Source organism: Varanus komodoensis, unplaced genomic scaffold, assembly GCF_004798865.1.
Source record: "Varanus komodoensis strain SLA01 unplaced genomic scaffold, ASM479886v1 scaffold21, whole genome shotgun sequence".
NCBI lineage: Eukaryota > Metazoa > Chordata > Lepidosauria > Squamata > Varanidae > Varanus > Varanus komodoensis.
Genome location: NW_025335589.1, coordinates 3,929,539 through 3,943,658, shown reverse-complemented (window position 1 = coordinate 3,943,658; position 14,120 = coordinate 3,929,539). Strand labels below are relative to the sequence as shown.

General features: G+C 41.8%; 1 protein-coding gene across 3 annotated transcripts in view; it reads right to left on the bottom strand.

Moving 5' to 3' along the window:
* Nucleotides 1-13,557, bottom strand: part of NAA15 (N-alpha-acetyltransferase 15, NatA auxiliary subunit) — a 43,718-nt gene extending 30,161 nt beyond the window's left edge. For 2 of the 3 annotated variants that reach the window (XM_044430686.1, XM_044430688.1), the window contains exon 1: nucleotides 13,159-13,556. In XM_044430686.1, coding sequence (XP_044286621.1) covers nucleotides 13,159-13,212 — 54 coding nt within the window. In that variant the 5' untranslated portion in view covers nucleotides 13,213-13,556. Of the gene's footprint in view, nucleotides 1-13,158 lie in introns of all 3 variants that reach the window. The other variant, XM_044430687.1, reaches the window with a different exon arrangement.
* Between the last annotated feature and the right edge of the window lie 563 nt (nucleotides 13,558-14,120).

Below are 14,120 nucleotides of genomic sequence, written 5' to 3'. Positions count from 1 at the left end.
AATTCATCTTGTAGGTTCAGACCTCTGGGTTCCAGTTAATAATCCAGTCATCTAATCCAGAGATCACCAAAGCACAGATTACTAAAGCCAGGGTAAACTTGTCCATATAAGGGTGCAGCTGGGTTGAAACTGGTAGAAAGCCCCCTGCGCCACCAAGTGGCAAAGATGAATCAAGAAGCACCCCCAAGCTACAAACCTGCGCTTCATGGGAAGTGTGACCCCCTCTAGAACAGGTTAAACACTCCCCACCTGGTCAAAAGAATCACCCTTCAACAGCATCTCAGTCTCGCCTAGACTGAGTTTCAGCGCTTATCCAGTCCATTATTGTAGCCACACACCAGTTGAACACATCCACACCTTTTCCTGCTGACAATGAAAAGGTGAAATGGAGCTGAGTGTCATCAGCATATTAATGACAACACACTCCAAAACTCTGCATGACTCCACACAGTGATTTCATGTAGATGTTAAATAGCATAGGGGACAGAACAGACCCCTGAGGAACTCCATGCTAGAGAATCCACAGGGCTAAAAAATATTGCGCAAGCAAAACTTCCTGGAGGTAGCCCTCCAAGTAGTAACTGAATCCCCCTCTCATCTTGGCCAATCACTGGCTAAGAATACCATGGCTGATGGTATCAAAAGCCACCAAGAGGTCCAGCAGTATCAATGGGGTTGCACTCCCCGTTTTGCTCCTGGCATAAGTTATCATACAGAGCAACCAAAGCTGTTTCTGTGCCAAAACCAGGCCTGAACCCTGAGTGAAATGGATCCAGATAATCAGTTTTATCCAAGAATGCCTGGGGCTGATTGGCAACTACCCTGTCCAGAAACTTGCCCAGGAAAGGAATATTTGCTACCACCCTGTAGTTGTTCAAATTTTCCAGGTCAAGGGAAGGTCTTTTTTTTGAGAAGTGGTCTCACCACTGCCTCTTTAAAGTAGCATGGGACCGCTCCCTATCACAAAGATGCACTGATAACTTCCCTGGCTCAGCTGGTTTTACCTTCCTTGCTGGCTTTTATAAGCCAGGAGGGGCAAGGATTCAGTACAGAGGTGTTGCACCAACCTGCCCAAGCACCTTGTCCATATCCTTGTGCTGTATCAACTGAAACTTATCCAGTAAAATTGGACCAGACTGAGGTCTGGACAGCTCCACAAATTCAATTGCTGTAACTCTGGAGTCCAAGTCCCAGTGGATCCAACAGCTTTTTTCTTGGAAGTGCCCAATACATAGGTTACAGTAGGTCAAAGATAGTTCCAAGGTGTCTGTGGAGTCAAAGTGTAATAAGCGCTGGACAATCTTGAAAAGCTTTGCTGGGTGGCAAAGAGATGACTGAATAGAGGCAGTGAGGTATTGTTTCTTTGCTGCACTCACCGCCTCAAAATAGACCCAACTGAAGGCACATGCCATGTTTCTGTTGCATTCACTGGGAGTTCTCCATCTGCACTTCCACTCATCTCCAAAGTTGCATCATCATTCTCAACTCTGGGGTATGCTATATCTCCTTCTACCTGTCACTAAGCTAATTGCCTCCCCCATCTTCCCACTCAGCCCCATAGATGTCCTCTCAGTCAGGGCCCAGAAAGGCAGGGAGGTGGTGAGCGACAACCAAAAAGGCATCCTGAAGGGGCACACCCCCTTTGGGGATGCCCCTGCTGGGAAGGCCTATTAGTGGTGGCCTACCACTCAGCATAAGGTCTGCTTTTATGCTGAGGAACTGTGAGGCCAGGTGAAGGCACTCAGCCCTGATGGACTGTACTGGGGCCAGGAGGAAAGCTGGAAGGCAGTGTGGGGGAATAGTTGCAGAAGGAGCAGGTCTTAAAGTGCTGTGGAGCAGTCCCCAAGCTTCCTTACCAGTCCTGGGTGCAGAGTGCCCTGGCAGAGTCTTAGGGTACCATTAGCAAATAAACTTATATTGCATGGGTAAAACAATTCATTCCATCTCATAGCTAAATGAAAGAGATCATATTAGCTGCTCCCATAACTATAAATTTATTTACACAATCAGAATTGAAAAGGCCATTATCCTAAGAGAGCCCTGTTAAAATACCCTTTCTTTTCCTGCATAAACCATTGATCACAGCAATAGAAAATATAAATATAATAAAGTTCTGTGATATCTCAGAGATTAGCAAATCTATTATCTAGTCCATGAAAGCCTATGTTTTAATAAAACTGTTAGTCCTTAAGGCAGGGGTATGAAATTTTTCAGCACAAAAGCTGAATACAACGTTGGAGACGCTTTTTGGGTTGCTCTTTAATGGGGATAGGGCCAAAGGAAAGGGGCTGAGCCAAAATTCTAGCATATTTCATCTTAAAGCACTTAATGCCCATAGCTAGACCTCAGGAAAAATGGCACAAAACTGGAGAAACAACCAGGTAATTGGTGGTAAGGGATATGGCAACTGGAGTCCAACTGTAATCCTGGAAGGACTGAATTTGGGCCAAAGGCCTGCTATTTGACAACCTGACTTTGAGGTGCCACAAGACTCTTGCTGGATTTTAATGCAACAGGTAACATTTCTACCCCTCTGGAAAATATAACCACGCTGTGACTGAAACCATACACTCTAATTCTTATTGACGTTCCCCCCATATAATGAATGTATCCATCAACATTTACTGTCTGTTGATGTCTGATCCTGTGCAGCCAAAACAGCAATAACCTGAATTAGAGTAAGATGTTTTATGATTTTGTTAAATAAACTACACACTCTCCAGGGTATGACTAAAAGCATTGAAGCTCAGCATGTTTCCAATTGTGTATTCAAGGTAACAAATACAGTAAGAGCTACTGTCTTACTTAAAGGCATACAAACATACCACAGAACAAGTCAAACATTGTGAAGGGTACAGACCCCTTTATAATGCACTGTCTTATTTACTTTGCTATTTTTAGAAATAAGGATGCACAATCCTTTTGGTCCTGACTTGGGATCCGCATAAATATGCATACATGTATGTGTACAGGCATATATATCTCAGCAACCCTAAGAGATCTTGCTTTTCTTGCTGCTAGCATCAAGGAAGAAAGAGAAATAAGTATGAGGATTTCTGGGGAACAGTGAAGAAAGTAAAGGCGAAGAGTAAAGAGGAGGCAATACAGGGCTGATAAGGGAGGGGAAATCCCAAAAATCATGTGAAGTCACATTATTATATTGGCTAAAATCAGGGATTTTTGGCAGCCAACAGCAAACTAATGATACAAAAATTTCTTTAAATATTTTTCAGATATTTAGAAGAGTAACAATTATTTTATACAAAAGAATCTTGTATAAAATGCTTCTGATAGGTAGCATCAGTGGCAGAACCTTTAAAAAAAAACATTACAAGTGGAAAGTGATGAGGGTAAGTGCAAGGTCTTGTGGTTTTTTGTTTTTGTTTTCGCAGTAGTACAGTATATGCCTTGCATGTAGAAAGTTTCAGGCTCAATCACTAGCATCTACAAGACAGACTGGATAATTGCTAACAGTCCCTCTAAACAATGCTGGACAGAGCTAGACTGTCTGATCCAATATAAGGCAGCTTCCTATAGTGCCACAGTAGGAAGAGGAGAAGAAAAGGGGGAAAGCATGGATATCTATCATTTTAAAAAGCAGCAGCAGGATTTATGTTGTAGGCTGGGACTAAAAGTCTGGAAAAAATTGATTACTGACCTATTAGCAAAAAAAGATGAATAGGTAATAATACAGTGGTACCTTGGCTCACGAACTTAATCCGTTCCAGGACTCTGGTCGTGACCCAAATTGGTCGTGAGCCAAATCAAATTTCCCCATAAGGTTCAATGTAAATAAGGTTAATCCATTCTGGAACTATTTATTTTAATCACAAAAAGTTGAAGCAAAGTGATAAAGAACAACAAAGATCGCGGCCCTCTCCTCCCTCACCCTGAGCCCGAGCGTGGTCATCTCCCCCCCCCCCCCGCGCCCCAGCATGAGCGTGACCGGGGCCATAGATGGGCATTATCGCAGGCGCACTCAGGGGGAGACGGGTGCGAGCGCAGGCACATGCTGGGGGGGAGATGGGCATGATCGCAGGTGCACTGGGGGGGAGGCAGGTGTGATTGCAATCATCACCCGATGCGACCTGAGGCAAAATTTTTCAGAAGTTTCTATTTACAATCCAATCTGGTCGTGAACCAAGGCATTTGTGAGCCAAGGTACCACTGTATAATTCCATGCAGAAAAGTGAAGACTAATCCAAGCTAAATTTCTAAAAAAAAAAAAAAGTGTGAATCTGTGCTGCACTCACACAGTTACCTAGGAGCAGTGCTTTTTTTGTAAGAAAAAAAAAAAAAAAGATGCCGGAACTCTTGAGTGGAGCACTCACTATCTCACTATCAGATAGCAGACACAAAAGCAGCCCAAAGGCACTATGTTAATGATGTTTGCTGCTGAAAATCACTTGTAAAATCCAATGGAAAAAAAGGTGCCGGAACACGGAACACTTCCGGTGCGTTCTATGACCAAAAAAAAAGCCCTGCCTAGGAGTAAGCCTCAATGAACACTATAATTTACGTCTCACTATAGGTTCATAACACTGTGCTGTGCAAAAGCCTAAGCAGAGTTTGATTTTGAAGCAACAATTTCCTAGACATTAGGTTCCATTAATTTTCAAGGTCTTGAGCAGGCAATCTTTTTTTTTAAAAAGTGTAAGGGACACAAAACATTAATCTTTATCCAGAAACAAAGGTAGACCCCACATATACATCAGGGGGCTGTGTTTCTAGAAGCATCTGGCAACAAACATGGATATTCAATGGGGAAAAAATTAACCACAGTACAGCATGACATAAATGAATTGCAATGAGCCTTGGGCTTCCTTCTGTCACAGCAGCAAGATAAGTTTGGAAAAATTCATTTCCATTTTTTAATTAATTGCAGTTCATTGTATCATTCAAGCTGTACAAATTCTGGTTAGTCTTACCTTTAATAAGTCAAAGCAAACCAATTCAAACTGATTTATCAACCTGTCTTGTTCTTTCTAAATAAGAGTTAAGATTAGCCATGTGCCAGAAGGAAGTGTGTTAGTATAAACTCAAGGCTTGCTGGAGCTCATTCTTAGCATCTGAATGCAGGCATTACCTGGCAAATTTTAGAATGTTCTTTAAAGCATGCCAGCACTTCCATCATACTTCACATGGAAGCTGAGACTCAAATAGGTAGCTTGAATAAAACCACTAATCTATTTGTGAGCAAGGCAATATTTGGCCCACATTTCCTTAACTACACCACATGAGATTTTAAAGCATTGCCATCCATATTCCAGCAGCATGAACATGGAACAATGCCTGGTATCAAGAATGTTTCAGCAATGATTCTGAGGAACATCAGACTGAAGGAACTACTACCATTAACCACAACCATTGTTATTTTGTAGGAGTTATTCATGCCTTGTAAATCTTTTGAGCTACTTCCAAATTCAGAGGCACTTCAATCTGATTAAACCTTTGCTGTTACATTGAAATGAACAGTATTGAAAGTTTGGACACTGTTGCAAATCTATTCATTTTTGAATGGTTAAAGTAGGCAAGTGTGAAGTGAAATCTCCAATGAAAAGCCAGCCTTACTTGCTCTGCATGTTGAGTTAAGCAAATGGTACCATTTATACTGATTAAATTATGCCAACTGGACCTTTTTCCTATGGATCTTTTAGTGTTCACTAATTTATTATTATTATTATAACATTTCTATGCCGCCCCTTGCCGAAACCTCGGGGTGGCTTACAACATGATAAAATACATTGAAAATACACTAATTTAGGCTCTCCCTCTCTAAAACAAAATATCTTAGAGAACTTAGGTAAGTACTTCCAAGTTTGGAAAATTAAAGTGTTTACAATTTCATGCATCTACATTGGATTTACATACAAACCAGACATGCACTTTGGAACTTTTAGCCACACAACCCACCTGAGCTAGCAATGTACAGTGGTACCTTGGCTCACGAATGCCTCAGTTCATGAACAAATTGGGTTGTGAAAAAAAATGTCGTAAAATTTTGACTCAGGTCGCAAACTCCGCATAGGGTGGCATCTGTGATTGTGGCCATCTCTCCCCCCGCCCACGAGTGGGGAGATGGCCATGATCGTGGTGGTGGGGGGAGATGGCTGAGATCGCGCCGGTCTTTCTTGCAGGAGCGCGCCCATGATTGCACTTGTCTTTCCTGCACGAGCGCAACCACAATCTCAGCCATCCCCTCCAGAACCAATGCGCCCATCTCCCCCCCCCCGGAGCGAGCCGTTTGCGCCCATCTTTCCCCCCCCCCCGCAGCATGCCAATGACGGGCTCGATCACACTTGTGCTGGGGAGACAGCCACGCTCGTGCCGGGGGGGAGGGGGGGGAGATGGCTGCTATCTTTGTTGTTGTCACTTTGCTTCACATTTTTCTGATTAAAAAAAAAGTTACAGAATGGATTAACCTTATTTACATTGAACCTTATGGGGAATTTAACTTGGCTCACGACCAATTTGGGTCATGGCCAGAGTCCTGGAACAGATTAAGTTCGTAAGCTAAGTGCCATTGTACTATGAGAAATGCGCAGCATGCTTTCTTCTCACTGCTGTTGTTAAGGTCAAAAAGAAAGACTGTGCTGCTACACATTATGGCAGGAGGGGAGAGGGTAAGAGCAGATCAAAAGGTGAGTCACATCCTCCTGAACTTATTTTTGTATAAGGCAGAATAGTAAAGGTACTTGTATCAACTGAACATTGATTAGTTCTTTTTTATGCATGAACAAATGAAAAAGACACTCAAGAGTATCCTTCTAGAAAACAAGAAGGGAAAATGCAGAAAGTCTTGATAACAGTCACTTAAACTACCAATTTTATGGACTTAAGGAAAAGATTTATTTGATTCAAATACTATTATCAAGAGATGGGATCACAGACAGTTCACTATCACAAACAGTTTATTAAGATACTGTAAATTGTCTTGCTGCTCACAACTCGGTGAGTTTTAACAATACCTGAGTTGAATATGTTTATTCCAAAATAAATCTTATTTTAATGCTCGCTATTTATGTAAATTTAACTTGATGCAATAGACATTGACCTGATTTGCATGTAATAATTCTAGAACAGCCCATGGATTTAGGGTGGTGTGTCAAACACTCCAACAACCCAACCTTGCCAAGTTTGCATTTTAATAGCAAGCAATGGTACACCATAACAGCTTGTGTATTCAAATGGCAACAGCTGCAGCAATGAAAAGTGCTATGGAAAAATTCCCCACTGGTGGTTTCTCATTTTGAGTGAAGTGTCCTATTACATTCTTCTATACACAGCTTGTTTCCTGTGATAAGAAATGTTAAAGTACACAATTTCCCTTGATGCAGCAACCTTAGCTTTAGACATGAGATCTTTCAGTGTTTCTTCTAGATTTATAAATCTCCCTTATATGCCAGAAACACCTAAATTGGCACAATTCACTAAACTCTATTACTCTGGAAATTCATTTTTTTCATAAACAAAGCTATATCTCTGTTCAATAGAATAGCTGGGAGCTTTATTCAGACATCACAAACAGTAGTGCCGTGGTTTGACTGTTGGCCTGGACCTCATAAGATCTGGCTTCTAGTCTCGGTCCATTCCCCACCCCCCACCCTGGTCATGAAGACTACTGGGTGAATTTGAACCAATCACTAATTCTCAGTCTAACCTACCTCACAAGGTTGCTGTGAGGATAAAATGGAGAGGCAAAGAATCCTGTAAGGTGCCTTGGGCAGAGGAAAATAGATGGAATATAAATGTAATAATAGTGATAGTGAAGGAAAATCCCATGGGACTTACTGAAAGTGGGATTCATTGTATAGACATGTGTATAATTATATTGTTAGTATATTAAAACAATTAATGATACTATTACATTCTATAAAATTTCAGTTTTTTTTTTTTTTTAAACTGGCTTCCAATTACAATTCTGTTTGGCACACAAAAGCACAACTATTCCCTCTAATGAATTCTCTTTATAAACAAAGCCTTACACTGAAATTCCTATGGCACTTTTCAACACATATGCACCCAAAGTGTCATTTGGAAAAAGAACCTACAATTTGCAAATATTTTGGAGGATGAGATGCCTTCCTCTCCGACAGTTATTTTAATAGCAAAGATGACAACTTCTAATATGATACATTAAAGCAGGTAAGTACAAGAGAATACCACCTTTGAAGAACTTAACTGATTTTAACTTCATATACTTGTTTAGCATTCTGTAGGACATACATTACTATTTCTCTTGCAGTAGGCATTGAATCCCTGCAATCACTGCCATTTTAATACAGCAGTACTGCAAAATCATATGGAAAACTGTCAAAGATGTTTCTCTGCACAACAACATAGGGTGAATACAAAGATTTTTCAGAGTTTGAAAAAAGACCAAGTACCAACAGCAGAATTTCACAATCACTCCTTTCAAAGTTTTCTGAAAACACAAGTTCCTTATTTTTCTCCTTATATTTTAGGTCCAACTTACAGGTATATAAACTATGATCATTAGCTTTCATTTATCTTTGCCTTTCATTTATCTGTCTTGTGTTGACCTGATGAAGAAACTGATTGCTACAACATATAATACTGCTTCTCATTAAGGTATCAAAAACAAGAAAGAGAGCTATTACCATCTGCTCTATTATTTGTTGATCTATGTAAGTAGAGTCTGAAGATGACTAATCAGTTGATAAGCTGAAAATCAGAATCTCTGTTTTGGAACATGGAAGGCAACATAAACTGGTAATGCCCACCTACCCTCGCAGCCTTTACTGAATTTTTTCTAGCATTCATTTCATATGAACTGATGATACACTACTTAAGAAAATTTGATGGAAAGAAATAATAACTAATGTTTCTAAAGTCTTACTTTCTAACAATTTCTATAATCTTGATACCTATGGTATGATGCAAAGCTCTATCACCAGATGATAACTGATGATATTCCTATTTATTCTTTCACTGTGATACATATGGCAAATAAATATTTATTTACAGTCTGGCCAATTTGCTACCATTTATGAAGGGAGTTTGGAGAGAACAAAATTTCAAGTTTGAGTAATACTTGAAAATTGAAGGATCCCTTTCAAAAGAAAATTATGTCAACATTAGGAGGATCTGTTTCTTTTATTATTATGGGCCATCCAACTACACGTAGCCTCTGTCATTAAGTACCCAACAGCTTACGTACTTTTCAAAGCCAATGTTCCCCTTCAAAACTAAAGACACTGTGCAGATAGTGGGCACCACTTCATTATATATTTATGCAGAGATCCAACAGACCCCTGGAAGCACCTAAGGTATTAAAGGAGAGTACAAATTCCGAGATCTGAGTTCAGATGCAAAGCTCTGATTCTCCTCCCTGGAATTGGTCCAGAAAGAACCGTATGAACTGCATCCCTAAGGTCCTCAGAAAGGGGATAAAAGAGCATTCTAGATAGTAGGGGGTTGACTGGAGCTGCCAGTGTACAAACTATGTCCACAGTGCTCAAGCTTTCTTCTCTTTCCCTCCAAAGTGTATCTAGTTGAAATGCAGAACAGAAGGTGCAAGGAGACAGAGGCTGCCTCTACTGCTCAACCCACTCTGCAGTGGATGCTCACAGACCACTGGGTTTGGGGGTGTATAAGCAATAAGAATGTAATCAATATTAATTTAACCCTTAACGGTTAAATATGGCAAAAGCAAGTATATCCCAACATAAATGCATGCATCTGATATGTGCATGCAAACTGGTGGTGACAACTACATATACACATCAAGGGGTGTGTGTGTGTGTGCGCGCTAGTCACATTTAAATATTCAAACAGGTGTGTGGAGGTGAGACAAACATAACCAGAGGTATGAAGGGTCATGAAATGTGTCTTGCAGCTTCTTAGCCTCAGCCTTCACCTATAAACACAAGTGTAACAACTGCCATGCTCGAGCCATACTAGACTGTGTCAATGGTTCATTTAGTCCAGCATTCTGTTCATACAATGGCAAACCAGCTGCCTATGCGATCCCACAAGCAGGATATAAGTGTAACACCATCCTCCTGTCCAAGTTCCACAGCAACTCATATACATAGATGTAATGTCTCTGTTGCTGGAATGTACTGTCACATGTTCCACGCACAAAGCACGTTCCACTTGTACAGCTTCCTGAAGTTGTGACATACATGTATTTTCATCTCACTCATGATTATTATTTTGATAGTACGTTTTTACTCCACCTTTTTCCCTCTCACAAGGAACCCAAGGCAGCTTACAAGGTATTCCTCCTCTCCGTTTTATCTCAACAATTACCCTGTGAGGTAGGTTAGGCTGTGAATCTGTAATTGGCCCAAAGTCACCTAATAAGCATCATGGTTGACTGGGGACTAAAAACCAGACCTGCTGAGGCCCAGTCTAACAATAACCACTACACCATACTGGAACACTAATAAAAATTATAAATGTCCTAAGAAAAAGGTCATTTTTTCTATAAATACAATGGTCTAAGTGTGCAAAGCAACTGGCATGGACTAGCTGTGTAACAGAATGGTGACAACTTATCCTAAGACTGAATCGTATTTACTTCCTTTACCTTGTATTTGAAAAGTATTTGAAAACTTCATGATATGGTTATCATTTTCTAGAAGCTAAGGGATCATCTCAACGAGTCCAAGAAATGCACTTGATAAAGTGTTTTACAGGCCTGTTTATTTGCGTAATAATATTAAGACATACACAAACATGCTGGGACAAGCAACCAACACTGAAGTAAGTTCCTCACTTTAGGTCTAACTGGTTGTACCAAAAGCCTACTCCCAGTAGCAACAATGGAGCAATAATTACTGTCTACATTCACCATCAGCCACTGCAGTCTTTATGATAGAATCCAGCACAGGATGGCTACACTCGCATGTGATGACAAGTCAGAAATTCTAGCTTCTTAAATCACAATGTGCAGAAGCTGTATGCTAGTTCACACAACTTGTTTGCTTCCGCTTTGTTTCTCCTGCTGACTTGAGAGGTAAACATAGGCACATCTGAACCTAGGATTATGCTGCCAAACAAGCCAAATCAACAACAAACCTTAACTGAAAGTTGGTTTATGATCCAGGCTTTTGCACACAATGGATTGGATCTAGATAGAGGCCTGTGCAACTGAGCTGCTACAAGCACTTTCCTGCCTCTTCCCTCTAAGTACAACCCCAACCCCTAAAAATGCTTCACAGAGGGTCTTCACTGAATGCAGTGAATTGTGGTGCACATGTATTATGAAGAATAGATGGCCTCCCCCCACACACCACAAATTGGACAGAGGCTTCTTCTATAATTGCAGCATTTCATAGAATCATAGAATTGGAAGTCATAGAGTTGGAAGGGGCCATGAAAGCCACCGGGTCCAACCCCCTGCTATTGCAGGAGACCAATGTACACCATTCCACTTCCATCAACAAAATACAGATCCAGAATCCAGCCTAATAAAACTCAATAGTAGGTTCAGAAGGAACCCTAAGCTATCCACATATGTTTTGTTTACACAACCGTGCAAAGAACAAATAGTCTGAATGCACACTGTGATGATCTGCAAGCACAGTGACCATGTACAGCCCAAGAGCAGTACCAAAACCGTGCATGTGTGGACCTGAATTAGTGCCTGAATGGGCATACTCCATGTGAGCTTCTCTGAACAATCCATGGAGAAGCAGGATAAAAGCATAAATAAATTTGCTAGCTTAAATACATACATTGTAATAAATACCTGATTAAATGTTATAGTCAAGTAATTTACGAGAACATGCAGCTGATAAAAGGAAGAAAACTTTTCCCTTAGCATTTTCTTTTTGTTTCGAATACCTTTGTGCCACAATCATTTTCAGTGGGACTCTTGTTTGCTACTCATGAAACTTTCCAGAACTGCAGGCTTAGCAACTACAGAAGCTGAAAATGGGCACAGTCCAGCACATATTCAACTTTCACTGCAATTAACAGGGTTTAGAAACACTAATCTATGACAGTATTATGCTCTGTGTTATTTACTATTTATACTGCTTTAATATTAGGTATTTTTAACTATTTGAAAATAATGTAAGTGTATCTTAACTTGTTTGATAAATATAGATTGTTCCAGGCAAATGTTAAAACATGTTGGATAGACTTGCTTTCAAAGTTAAGTAAATATGATAGCCAATACAAAACAAGTCTGTGTTAACTGACCAATATTTTCACAGTTCTGACTTCTTGCAATCAAGAAAATGATATATAAAATACAATACTGGCATTTTAGATTATTTATTTCTAATAAATTTTATAAATATTTAAATCAGCTTGACTCATTTAACAGATCACACTTCAATATTTATTTGGCTAAATAGTGTATCCAAGTTCACATTAGTGCACTAAGTTCACATCCTGTAGACTCAGTCAATAAAGTGAAGCATCATTTCAAATTAAAATACCAGAGACAAATTTTCACTTGTAAAAGTTAACACACAAGTAGGGCTTGTTCCACTGGCATATAGAAAGAACGAGTCACCAAGCCAATTTTTCACTACCAGACATTAAACAACGCCCCGGGAGTTTGAAGCAGTCTGCCATGGTCACTGACAAGCTGTTTTCAAAGTACTCAGTGTTCAGAGCAAGGGCACAATAAGGTCTCAGCGACTCAACGTTTCCTTTAACTGCAAACAGACCTCCACCTCAACCCACCCTCTCCGGAACTTTCTTTTAGTAACTAGAGTCTGGCTGAATAGAAGCCCTTACGCTCCTTGCTCACTGCATAACTTTCCTGCCCACGCTGTCCATAGCGCGAGGATATTTTTAAAACTACCCTCCACCTGGCCTTCTTCGCACAGAGATCTCTTTTAAGGCACGCCGAGGAGAGTTCTCAGGGAATTCCAAATACGTTCTGCGGGGCAGTTCTGGAACAGGGAACGCTGGCTTAACCAAGGAAATCCTTCCGTTAAGGGGCATCTGTCATACAGCCCGTAGGGGTTGGGGCACGCTGGTCCCGGTCTCTTTAAAGGGGCTGACCTAGGCGAAGGCGGGAGAACGAGCTTGTCGTCCGCGAGTCGCAGAAAGCAGGGAAGCACCACCATGGAGTGGGGGTAGGGGCAGCTTCAGGGGAAAGAGAGCGCGGAGCCCCCTCTCAATCCCGCCTAACGGGCGAGCGGGCTTCGCCGAAAGGCCTCCTTCACTTACCAGAATGCGCTTGAAAAGCGCGTTTTCCTTCGGTGGGAGGCTCACTGACGGCATCCTCTCCGCCACTACTGCCGCCGCCGCCGCCCTTCTTATTGCGACCGGGCCGGTGAACCAGCACCCTTCTGCTTCGGCTTGATTACCGCCACTCCTACTACCGCTGCTGTCGCCGCCTCCCGGGAGGGACTGCCCGCCAGGCCGCCGTCTCTGCCGCTACCACCAGCCCAGCCGTCGTTTACTACTGCTACTACTACTCTCGTTTGTGTTCCCCGCGGCCTCTCCAAACCGCCGTGCTACTTGCGCCCGGTTATCCCTACCCCACAGCGAGCCCCAGGCGGCGGGCAGTTCACGTGGTAACTGAACAGGCCAGAGAGAGGAGGCACCGCCAAAATGGCCGCTAGTGAGGGCTTCCCCAGCCGGGTCACCAAGGTCCGTGCGCATGCGCCACGACCCCATTTTTTTTTCTGGTTTGCTTTCCCCTTTAGATTCAATAGGCCTTACAAGGTAAGTCGGGAAATGGGAACATCCTCTCAGGCTTGGTAACTGTGCATTGTGGAAGCACTGCGCCTGCGCGCTGGACAGGGGCCGACCCAAAGCGGCGGCTGGGCTATACCTCTCGTACCTTTTTTTTTTTTTTAGACTCCACCAAAAAATAATGTGTAATCTTTGGAGCTCTCCAGGACTCCTCATCAAGCGAGATGGTGCAGTAACAGACTAGTATCAATAAACCCCGTTCAGTGCATTGGAAGTTACTGCTGAGTAAGAGATGGGTTGACTTAATAAAGGAAACCGCAGCCTTGAATGTAAAAGAGTTGAGGCAAGATTCATGGACAAGGCATTTTGGAGAGCTGTCATTCATAGGGTCACCGTAAGATGGAGACGACTTGACGACACACTGGCAACAAGACATGTATTAGGTTGTACTGTGATTTGTTCAGAGCGAAGAGCTCAGCAAACTCGTAGAA